The sequence below is a fragment of the Rissa tridactyla genome, chromosome 2 (assembly GCF_028500815.1).
Source record: "Rissa tridactyla isolate bRisTri1 chromosome 2, bRisTri1.patW.cur.20221130, whole genome shotgun sequence".
NCBI classification, from domain to species: domain Eukaryota; kingdom Metazoa; phylum Chordata; class Aves; order Charadriiformes; family Laridae; genus Rissa; species Rissa tridactyla.
Window position 1 is genome coordinate 145,269,532 of NC_071467.1, and position 12,630 is coordinate 145,282,161.

General features: G+C 38.1%; 1 protein-coding gene across 3 annotated transcripts in view; it reads right to left on the reverse strand.

The window, feature by feature from the left end:
* The window catches only part of CUBN (cubilin), a 148,473-nt gene that overhangs the window by 113,118 nt on the left and 22,725 nt on the right, over window positions 1-12,630 (reverse strand). For all 3 annotated transcript variants that reach the window (XM_054192490.1, XM_054192491.1, XM_054192489.1), the window contains exons 18-22: window positions 10,728-10,884; window positions 9,907-10,085; window positions 9,254-9,416; window positions 8,793-9,009; window positions 7,636-7,766 (exon numbers count right to left, since the gene is read on the reverse strand). In XM_054192490.1, coding sequence (XP_054048465.1) covers window positions 7,636-7,766; window positions 8,793-9,009; window positions 9,254-9,416; window positions 9,907-10,085; window positions 10,728-10,884 — 847 coding nt within the window. The remainder of the gene's footprint in view (window positions 1-7,635; window positions 7,767-8,792; window positions 9,010-9,253; window positions 9,417-9,906; window positions 10,086-10,727; window positions 10,885-12,630) is intronic.

The following is a 12,630-nucleotide window of genomic DNA, read 5'->3' on the forward strand; positions in this document are numbered from 1 at the left end:
TTTTGGAGACAACAATTGTCATGTATTAGTTGATCACAGTCTGAGTAAGGTTTGTGATCTGGCTGTAAAAATGGCAAGGAGAAATGTGATCCACGTCAGGTGTTTTCAGTCGAAACAGGGAATCTTGATGCCAATGCACATGGTGACATGTCACCTGGAAAAATACAGATTACCATGGTCACTGATGTTCCAGAAATCAAATGAGAACAAGTAAGACAGACGTTGTGGAGATAGCAGGAAATTAGTAGATTAGTAGGCAAGACATTAGAAGAGCTTAACTTGTTTAGCTTAGCAAAGGCAGGAGAAAAAGAGAGAGATAAATATTAAGCAGCGTGAAGAAAAGAAAAATAGAACACATTCTCAATGACAGTACAAGCTCTGAAGTTAAAAACTGTCCATGAATACAGATACACAGAAATTAGCAGAAAGTTTCTATCAGGAAGTGAGTTTCTGGAGCCAACCAACATAACAGATGTAGAAAGGGGAAAAAAGTCCACTGTTTTTTAAGATACAGTTTGATTATTTTAATTAAGAAGGGGATCATATTAGGGAGCTCTTTGCAAAAAAAACAAAGGGGGGAGGGGCATAAAATTGTGGACTGGATATGATGACCCTGGAGGCTCACTCTAGTCATGCATTCCCCTATTTCAGGTCCTACAGGTTGCAACTATAAGAAATGAAAGTAGATTTCTCAAATGCTTTTTATCAAATAGGCAGGGTTAGACTAATTATAAAGTACAACTGAAAGAGCAAGCAAAATATTATGATTAACTTTGCACTGATTTAAGCTGATTGCCACAGATCTCTGAAACCTGTTTTCTAACATAGCACAGCTGCAGTAGTAATACTTGTGCTTAGCACTTCAATATGTATAATAATTTATGGTGAAGGAATGAAATCACAGTTCAGGCCCTCCATGTCTACGGTTGGTCATTTCTATGTCTATTCTTTATCCATTCTAATTACTAAAACACTCCTGCTTTTAATGGTGTCTTTTTTAATGGTTGTTTTTTGAATTCCTGGTCACCTGGGAGGCCTCTGTTGAAAATGTTTTCTGTGGGATAAATACCCACCAAGCTAGCTACCAGACTCATGTTCCTAATTCCTCACAAGTACAACAAAGAAACATGACACAGAAACAGGCCAATAATTTTTTGCCATTGGGTTGTACGTTGTATTGACAAGTCAAAAAGGTTTCATGCACTAGTTTACCCAAAAATATGATCTATTAAAGTCTTTATCTAGAATTTTAATTGCTTGTGTGTTCCATCACAGATATGCTCTAATGTACGCATATAACAATCAGATTAGTCCTGGTCACCTTAAAAACCTTGTGCCGCCTTATAAATCCTTATAATGCCCTTGCTGTGCTGCCAGCTCCCGTGGTATTTCATGATATGTAGGGCTTATCATCAAAGCACAGATCCTCAAGTCATATGATTTCTTGAGAACCCTGCCTGCAGGTTTAGAAATCTGACTTAGAAATGTGACCCACGTTTTTCCTGATGGCTCATTACATGGAAAGCAATAAAAAATTAAAATTAAAATGTGTATATATTTATTAGGTTACTTATTTTTAACTAATTATTTCCTCCTGCTTTGGGAAGGGGAGGTGCCTGACTCATGCACATTTAGTGGTTAGAGCTGTTGCAATACTGCCATTCCTTATTCACTCAGAGGCTGAGACCATGAATACTAGCTTTCAGCCTGAAGAATATTAAAACTGATGTACTAGATAAGGCCCCTTAGGGTAAAATTAGCAACATGGAAGCCAAAATATTTTTATCAGCCGTTTTAAGAACAATTTCCACAGAATTGTCCATGTTCCCTCCCTCACCAAATTTTGCTTTCTTGGGAGTAATCCATACAGAAACTCACATCCGAAGTGTGCTATTTTAAACTGGATGCTGTATACTGCTCTACACTTCACATAACATATCCCCCCTTTATGAGCAAAGGGGGATAAATACAGAAGGTGGAACCTTAGAAATGTCAGACTTCTGGCTCCAGTGAAATAAATCCAAGCGTAGACACTGCTATGATGACTAGGAAAAGCATAAATGAACCCACATTTTGTGTCAGCCACCTCTCTTCTGGTAATTGGATTAATTCACTGTGTTCTACTTTCAGCAGGAGAGCTGTCACTCCTCTTTTGCACTCACCTCACTGGCACAGTATTTGGAGGTGTGCTTGGGCAGTAATAGTTCCTTCAGTGAAAACTGTTAGCAAAGTCAGCAGTAAAAAAGTATGTTGACTGCTTTGCCAAAGTTCAGAATGCAGTCTAACTCTGTAATATGATTATTATATGCCTGGAAAAAATATGAATTCAGTTGAGTTTGAAGACACTTATTGCAGCTCATGAAAGAAGAAGGAGGCAATTGTCAAGGACAATTGCACATCTTGCCTTGCCAGTGTGTGAGGTTTTGAAAGCTATTCAATCTACTTTCTGATTTTGGTACTAAATGTGTTTGCTATTCTGAAAAACATGCAATAAATGTCAGTAACCCACTGTAACAGCCAACAGCAGAGAAAAATGCCAGCTTTTGTACCACTCGCTCATGACTGCATACTGCAGAAAATCATATCCATTTTTTTTCCCATAAAGAGATATTCATCAGTTGCCACAATTCTAATTAATAAAAAAACACCCTATAATGTCATACGTAAAATGGCAGTTTCTTCCTTTTGATCTCACTCTGCCAAAGGAAAACTGGGATCCCTAACAATTAGACTTTTTTGTAACACTATGCATGTTTAGAAAAAAAAAGGAAGAAACTATCACATGAAGTATACGCCTCTCCACAGGCAATGGAAAAGCACATCTGCACTTCAGGGCCTTCTGTTACTGCTGCTGGCAGATGCTAACAGGCTTAACTTTTACCAAGAAAGCACACAAAGGCCCTTTGTACCATTTCAGACCAAAACTCCTTAGAAATGCTGGGTACAGCTGTTCAAAAAGAACCTCTAACTCTCTTCTGCTGATTTACAGATAAACACACATACTATAGAGTCGTATACACATATATAGGTGTATACAGGCAGACTAATACCCTGATGAAACACAACCAAGTTACAGTGGCCTAATGAGTTATCAGGTGCCAGCTGATTGAGCCTTTTTCCTGAGACTCAGGGTAAGCGGAGTAGATACCCAAGATGCATACAGGATTTCAGTATTTTTTTCTCTTAGCTCAGCCTTGTTCAACCATGCCCTGTATCTCTGCATGCACATAGTTGTCAGACATTACTTTCCATTCTTGTCTTTGCTCATTCAGCTGAAGAGAAAAGCCAGGTAACATCCTCCTAATAATTACAGGGTTCAGTCAGCAAGATGGGACTCAACGTATACTCAGCTATCAAGAGTGAGTTAGTGAAAGCTAACAAGCTTTCAGATGCGCTTTTAAGTCCATGGGTTCACAAATATTTTTCTTCCTTTCCTCATCTTTCTCAAAGTCTGGCTTCTCCAGTCAGTCATTGTCAGCTAACATATACCACACAATGAAGCTATTTAAAACCAAGTTACCCTTCTTGGTAAATAATATCATTCACAATTCAGGATGATAAGGAGGAAAAATATTATCTTTCACCAAAGCCAAGGAAAGAGCAGGAATAAAAACTCTATCAGGAAGGCAATCTGCTAAAAGCTTTATTAAGGCTGACTTTTCTCAGCAGAAAGGATGAAATGAAGCCTCTTTAATGAAACAAATGAAAAAAAAATAAAAAAGAACAAGAAAAAAGAAGAAGAAAAAGAAGAAAAAGAAGAAGAAAAGGAAGAAAAAGAAGAATAAAAAGAAAAAGAAGAAGAAGAAGAAAAAAAAGAAAAAGAAAAAGAAAAAGAAAAAGAAAAAGAAAAAGAAAAAGAAAAAGAAAAAGAAAAAGAAAAAGAAAAAGAAAAAGAAAAAGAAAAAGAAAAAGAAAACGAAAACAATCCCCCCTCAACCCCATTTCAAAGTAAGACAAATAAATTCAGACTTACTTGTGAAGAAGTCAAGGACAATAAAATACATACTCTGACTCTAGTGCTATTCCTATTGGAAAATTGTGGCCTGGATCTTTCAAGACTCTGAGCAACACTTGCAGGAAAGACTGAGCCCTTTAAAAGATTTTTCAGTACTTTTACATGGGTTCTTTGTGTTGCCAAGATGGGCAAAAGAAAATCCTAAAATCCATCGTAACACTTATATGATTGTTCTAACATTTGTCTATCCGGTATTTGAGACCTGGACTCTAGGAGATAAATCCAAACATCACCCTGCTTTCCACGTGACTTTCCCCTTTAAAAGACAGAAAGATGGTCAAGAATTAAGCATCTGAGGTATAGATAATTTAAATGGGCAATGTACATTTTAAACAACTGAGGATCACGTGGGCATGTTTGATTGAAGAATTTCCATTTGTATTGCTGCCATATGAGCTATTCACAGCTACTAGCTGGCAGACTGCTAAAACAATTGTTTGCGCTTTATGGACCATGGCCATGGCTGTATCTCGTGGCATTCAAATTTTTTGACACAAAATACAGTTTTGCCATTATTTTCAGGTGACTTTTCAACTAATTAATATATCACAGATAAACCATGCTAACAAAAACATTGTTCGTTAAGATGCATGGAGAAGAAAATATTTTTTTCACTCCTACTTATCTTTTTTTTTTTCACTCCCATTTATTCTTCTTTGGGAGATAATCTTCACCATCTTTTCAATAGCTCATTCTTTGCAAAATAACTCCAGGCAAAAGCCTATTGAAATGTCTAATATGAACCAGAACAGCTTTGACCAGTTCTGATATTGGTTACACTCTAGCTGGCTAAGAAAACACAGCTCAAAAATATGAAGGATTCTTACTGCACAAGAAACATTATTAGAACCATATTTTTCTTTGCAGAAAAATGAAAATGGGCAGCAGATGTAAAGAACAAAAAATCCATAGCTTTGGTAAATCTCTCAGATATGATTATGTTCAGCAGTTTTCTACCTTAGTGTAACTGGATATACATAAGATGAATATCAGGCCTAAACATTTCACAGTGGGAAAACTAAACTTGATATGATTTCAGGGAAGTGGGGAGTTGCTTCTCACAGCAAAGTCCACATACACACATATGCTTGCCTTCTCTCAGGCCACAGCAGCTTCAAAACACTTTATTCTTAAAAAAAAAAGAATGTTAGCAGTCCAGTATTTATGACAACTTTATAGTACTACCATGCTTGTGCTGGGATGAAAAGAAACAAATCGCTGAAAAGAAAACAGATCATAGTTTCAACTTCTCCATACATTTATTACTCCCAGTTTCAGTAGTTATCTGCTACTTTATAGTACTTCTACAAACTGTAGTGGTTGAAATGAAAAAGCATTTATTCTAGAGATCATAGTTCTAGGTCTGAGTGAGAATAAATTGAGATTTAGGCCAGTTTAGCTGAAAAGTAGTAGAGATATCTGTGTTAATTATGGGAAAAGAAAATCATACCTGTTGTTTAGAGTTTGGATGAAGATATTATACAGTTCTAATTTCATATAAAAATTTTATACATTTTCTAGCTGTTAATAGCATTGGCGAGAAACTAGACTTGCATCTTTAAGGAATAGCTTGATACGATTCCAGGGACAGTATTGGTGCAGTTTGAACCTCATGTGATGCATATAGCAGTGCTTTGGATGAAAGATGTGAAAATCTAGTCACCATGGTGGTGGTAAGGGAGGCAAATATGGAACAGAGGAGGCAGAGCAGTGAAGCTGGACAGAAAATATTGGGGTTCATCATCACTGAGATAACTAACAAAACCAGAGAAACAGACAGGGTTACACAGAGACAGAAATATAGATTAATGTTGAATACAGAATATTTTGATCTTGATGAACTGTGAGAAGAGCTGCTGTAAGAACAGTTAGGAAGGAATAAAATCTCTCTATGAAATATCAATCTGAGGTAAAGTAAAAGAAAAAATATCACATTAACAAGCAACAACTATATTTACAGAAGTTACAGTTTGCAGCTGCAAAAACAGGCTCATAAAACACTTTATAATGCTGATAACTAACTTCACAATTTCTCACTAGTAAGAACTCAGTTTTCAAACTAGAGAGTCTTTCTTTGAAAGATTTTTAAAAGTAGAACTTGGGTTTTGGCCTATTATTTCTAACAAATAGAAATTTCCTCCTTGGAATAGTTCTCATTAAATCTTAATTGTTTTTACTGGCTTTTTGATTTCCATGCCAGATAACTCAAGTATGAATGAAGGCAGCTGAGAAAATGGATTATTTGGATTTATAATTTATCTGGTAGTGAATAAAAACACAGTGGCAAAATCTGTACCGGTCTCGCCTACACACATGCTTGAGAGATGAAATAATAGCCAAATTTTCCAAGCTGTCACCAAGAAAGCAGTTATTTTTCACAAGGTAGTAATTGGAAGTTCTGCTGGTTTTAAACAGGTTGGAGAAACTCAGAAAGTAGGAAAAATTAAATTATTAAAGAAACTAAGAGCAAACAATGAGCAAACATTGGTAGTTCATGGCTGCATAGATGAGTACTATGAATTTCTGGTATTCATCTAATATATCCCTTGGAGTCTGCACTCACATGCACAAACCACCTAGAAACTGGTTAACGATGGATACACAAGTTACCCAGCTACAAATGTATTCTCATTTTTACTTTTTTTCATTGTCCCACTCTACCTCTTCGGTGGTTTAATTCTGCTAGGCAGAACCTGTCTCTCTACCCACATAAATCCTCTTCTACTACAGATCTGCATTTAGCAGTGAGCGGAGCAACAGCAGACCCACATCTAATTGGGTCTATGAAACTGGTAGTTGCAGTCTTTCACCAAGAGCCTGCTTTTTCAAGTGCAGTTCAGTCACTGTTAAACGCTCTCAGTGCTGGAGAGATGTGCAAACACTGGATCGCACATGGTGGGTTCAGCATAGTTTGAAAACACAGATGTGCTCCCACCCTGGAAAACCTTCAAATCATTTAGAATTCTGAGTAATTTCTCAGTTTTTCTCTGCTTTAAGGGAATGAACAGTCATTGTTCTCTTCAATGGTCTTTTCCCCACTAATGTGTGTCTTGGCCCCTTAAAAGGAGATCCTTAAAGAACAGAGTTAAGGCGTAACAGGAGCCTCGATGTCTGCTGGAGACAGAAACACAGCACTGTCGTAATGAAAAAACCAGCTTGTGCTTTCAGGTTATTTTATCAGATTTCACCCTATATGACCTTTCTCTGCCCATCACCAATATTGCACCTAAATATGGACTAAATTAATTTTTATGGCACCTGAGAGTCTCCCGTTCAAGCGAGTTGTCCACGATTGCTGAGCTTCCTAGATCACACATACTCAGCTCAGAACAGACAAAGCAAATCCAGAAAATACTTTTCTTAAATAATTCATGCAGTTCTGCCATATCAGCTCTTACTAGCTTTTTAAAGAAAACAGCAGTGTTGCTTACAGAAATAGTTTTCTGCTTTCCTACGTAGGAAAAAGCTTGTGAATCAAGCAGGATAAATAAGAAAGGGCAGAGGAGGCACCAGGCAGTCTTCTGCTAACTCAGAAAATAGTGTTTCTGTTTCTTGTAGTGGTTATTTACAGTGACAGATGAAAACATTTAATTTGCATAATGAACAGACTGACATATTACCTTTTGATGCATTCAGGGAGATATAATTAGCTGCGAAGCCCTCAGATGCAATGCTGTGATCAGTCACGAAGTACAACATCATCATGTTGCCACCACTAGTGAGAGATGGTGGAACTGATCTTCCACAGTACCTGCAGCAAAAAGATGCCCCAAGTTGAATGGCAGTACTTTATGAAGCATCTGTATTACTGGAAGAGGATTCAGCTTTCTTGAACCCTGAGAAATTTGAGCAGCTACACACACACAAATCTCTCCTTTGGATTATACAGATCCCAGCCATACACGCTGTATCATGGGACTAAATAGCACTCGACGTGTACAAGGGTACAAACCTAACTTGCCTGGCAAAATCAGAGGAGAAACTGTCCATCAGCTGTCAAATTCTTATTCAAAGTAGTCTATGCGGTACCTACAGCATATGCTGTTCTTTTGTAGCAGTCGAAGTGGCTGGCCAAAGACAAAGGTTGCAAAACACTCTCCATTATAATATGAGAGTCATTTGCTCCATATTTTCCAAAATACTGCCATGTCAGCCAACTACTTTACAGTCTGTAGCTGCAGCTGGATACTGTTCCTAAGTATTTCAGACGTTCTTGAATTCTAGGATGGCAAGAAAACCCTGTGTATACCCAATTGAAGAAGAGGAAAAAAAACGAAATGATTCCATCCTAAGATAAAATCACATATCAGAAGAAAGTGAAAACAAAATCCTATAAAATGCAGATTTCGGTTTAGTTTTTGCTGAGATCCAAATACACAATCTTTTAAGTAATGTTTCTTTCACTTCTGCAAGTGTTTCAAATGACATCTTTACCTGGGCACAGATATATTAATGCTTTTGAACTTATTTCACATAAATCAAAATGTTAATGGATCAGGACAATGGCAGCTATTGAAACCTGCCCTGAAAAAAGCTGTCCTCTTGACACAAGTTAGTTTCTCCCAGTATACTATTTATTAAAAGTGGTTCTCATTCCATGGTCAAAGAAAGCAATCTGCCTTTACTATGCTAGGCAGAGAAGTTGCTGCTATTGTGTCTGTAATGTGGAGAAATTAATCTATACGCAAAATTTAAGGAAATAAATTAGTTGTCGAGATCTATGGAACAGTGCTCACTCTACAGTAATTCAGCTCTGTATGCTAATGGACATATTCACCTTCCCAATTTTTGCACAGTGCTGTTGTCATATATTTCAAGATAATCCTTTCTGCAATTATAATCAAATGCCAAGTTAAATGAAGTGAACGTCAGGCGGATAAGGTAGCCGGGTTGAATGTTGATAATCCAGGTACAGTTAATACCATGTGGGTAGACATCTGGGTGACCAGGACTTGTAATGGTTCCTTCTGGTCCAGTGAGAGTCTCACCACATACTGTAGAGATTTAAAACATCAGGTTAAATGATATATTTATTACAAAATTAGGCACTTATAAAATTGGTATTTTTCTTTCTCAAATTTCATAGTCTTTTTCCTCAATGCACACTAAACTAACTGATTTAGAATTTATCTCCCATTACACCATCATAAAACTTGATGGCCAACTGTTTTCAGTGTACAGGAAAATTTGGAAAGGCCCAACACTCTACATCATAGCAAACAACAAAAAAATCCTTACCTGTATCTATTGGCCAGTACTCAGCCCTGAAGCCAAGGTTGGTAAGAGAGGAAGCTCTGAACTTGATATAGAGATTGTTCCGTGTAGATTGCACTCTAGATGGTACAGCTGTACCACAGTATTTCTCCAAAAGAGGAGAGTCTGTGTTGTTGCCATCTCTGACCTGAAGAACAGTGTATTCAAAATATCCCATACAAGTTTCTATCATATTAAAGTTGTAAGCATAAATGAATTCATAAGAACCATGCAAAAGAGATCCTCAGTAAATCAAACCCTACCCTTTCCTCAGCATGGTTTCTACTACAGGCATATACAATGCAACCTCATGACTGCCAGAGAAGCACTGTCCCACCCAAAGCATGTCAGATGGAGAAAAGCTGAGATCTTGCACCCTCAACAGTAAGTAGCACATAAACCTCCCAAAGCAGGTCTGTTTATTTAAAGACACCTGCTACTCGACTCTGACTACCAAAACGGTCATATCATCTTTGGAGAACCAAGAAAAGGTTTGAGATCCCACTGTGAACCTGGAATAGCTTTTATAACTGCTGTAAGAAGTGCTTGTCTGTCTGCTTTTGTGGAGATGAGTATGAGAAGGAACATACAGATAAGATTCTATCTACTATTCATAGTGTAAGTGCATTATTCTTTACCTCAACGTAGTCTGAGTCACAAGTGGTTGTATTTCGAATGTTGAAGTCGATAAAGTTAAGAATCACCACTTTGCTAGCTGGCTGGGAGATGATCCACTCACAGGTCTTTGGGTGAGGGGACATCCTGGGGTAGTAAGGTGAACGGATAGTGCCTGCTCCAGACAAGGAGCCTCCACAGGCTGCCAAGAGACACCAAGAATCAGTACTTGTGATGAATATTTCCAAGGAATGTATAATGTGATGTCTAGCAAATATCACTATGAAATTAGAAGAAAACCATCCCTAAAAACCTATCTTCTTACAGCATCTACTACAGATCATCCAAGTAGTATTAAGAAAGTATTTAAAAGAACATGTTGCTATACGTATAGCATAAACATGTATATACAGACGATCAATCTAACTATGCCCATGCAAACTAATGGATTTGACTCATTTGTTCCACAGACACAGACAGATTTGGTGGTGATTAAGAACTAAAAGATATGAAAAATTAAAGCAAAAAGATTTATGCAGAATTATAGCTATATCCCCTTTGATATGTTAGCAGTATGTGATTTATCATTAATAGAAGCAATGAGGGTGCATTTCCAAGCATGCTAGGAGTGCATAAACCAGACCTGCTGCAGACATCATCTTAGCATTTCTAAAAGTAGAAATAAATAAATAAATAAACTCTTTTTTTCTTTCTCTCTTTTCTTTTGAAGTTTGTCTTAAGCCCCTTATATGGATAACACAGCATGGAAATGACTGTATTTTCCATATAATACAGTGTCTAAATTACAGATCAGTTCACTGTGCAAGTCACCAGTTCCTCTTACCAACTTGATAAATGGCCCTGAAGCTAGCCCTTTGCGCAGAAGCATCAGACTTGAACTTGATCCAGAGACTGTTGCTGGTAGAAGTGATTGGAGACATGAGCGTACTATGACAGAATTTGCTAATAAGGGAAGACATCTCACTGTCACCATCTCGAACCTAGTCATCGAAAAGAAAAAAAGAAAAATATCAGATCATAAAAGTGTTGGGATCTGATATCCAGATAAAATTATAATCTCACAAGAGCTGCTAAATAATAAAAGGAGTAACTATTTACATTTATAAGAGGGGCAAAAAGCCATCACAGTAATTGGCACAAGAACATGATTTACAAGACTTCAAAGGAAGGACTAGATGATCAGCACAGAAGACACACGCACATGCTACTGTCACAGGACATTAGGATGAAACGGATCTTCTCTGTGAACCACAGCTTTAATACAAGTTGGGCCTGTGCTTCCAAAAGTGACACCTTTAATATGAAAGAGACAGGTAAGGTTCTCACCAGTGATAGCAAAGAAATTTTTGCCAGTGCTAAAATCTAGTGGGGAAAAAAGGGGGTATTTTTGATTTCCTTGCTCTGGCCATGAAGCCTGTAGTGAACGGCACTTTTCCAGAACAAACACATGTCCTATCACACCCATAAATAATTGCAGCCAGACAGCTCACTAACAGGAGGTGCAACTCTGAGTCCCTAAAGCAGTAAAGAGGTATACTGATGTCTTTCCATTACTTTATCTGAAGGGTCCAATTCATGATAATGACAATATCAGGGAATCGCTTCCATCTTTTACCTTCTGCACTGCCACTCTACTGACCTCAATCAATTTGCTAATCAAAGGAGAAATGTATCTTACGTGTTTTCCCAGAACTTGATTCTAAATCCTGATTATCAAGGGGACTAGAAGGGAAAGAGGTATTTGCACGTCCAAACTTCAGGCCCTGAACCCACAGTCCATAAGTAAGAGTGGGTGCATCTAAGGGACCAGGCAGAGCACTAGTATAGCCAAGGAGCTCTGAACACCCTCTGAGGCACCCATCTCGTTCCAAGAGGGCAGCCAACAAGCTGAGGTCCATAAAACAGGTCCCCTGCTATTTGCCCATGCGAAAAAAAATGCAATTTTTCTCCCAAAGATTCTCTTGAAAACAAACCATCTCTTTTCTGCTGTAAAAGTGGTGGTTGCTTGTGTAGCTGGAGCTGCTTTTAAATGCACCTACGTGCTGTTGACCCCTAAAAAATTATTCCAGTAAAATCATTGGCAAAGCCAGGGACATCCAGCTTTCAGGTCCCCTCTCATCACCTCTTCTTTCCTCCTCAGATGTGTTGTTCCATAGGCTGGGAGAGAAGGCAGGGAAACCTTGTCGGTGCCCTGGTGAGCAGGCAGTGGCTGGCCTGCTTACCCAGCTTTGGCAATCTCCAGCTGGTGAGATGGCTTCCTGACTAACAGATATCTTTAATTTCCCTGGAACTTGAGTTTGAGGTGACAGAATTATTCTGGATTTACAGTGGAGCAAGTGTGATCAGAATTTGTGACAGAATATTTAGAAGATCTTTGGACAGTAGTGAAAGTTTCCAGAACTATAGTTCGCGGGAGTTTACATTTTTTGTTGAGCATTTTTTCTCATTACATTTTTGGTTTATAAAGCCCAGAGAGTAGTGATAAAAATAACAGGTTCTCTAAACCATGTGAGTAATGTTTCCTGTTGCAAGTTAGAAGGATGGCAAGGAGAAGGAGCTGCCTTGGCTAACACTTTACCTCTCCAGCACCATGTCACAGTCTTTCTCAAGTAAGAACTTTTATTGTCTCTAGTTTCTTATTGCAGATCCCTGGCCCCAGGCTGTTCCTTCCTTAGTAAGAGACTAAACATCCCTTGCTGAGCAAGCGCCTGTGAGCTGTGTCTGGT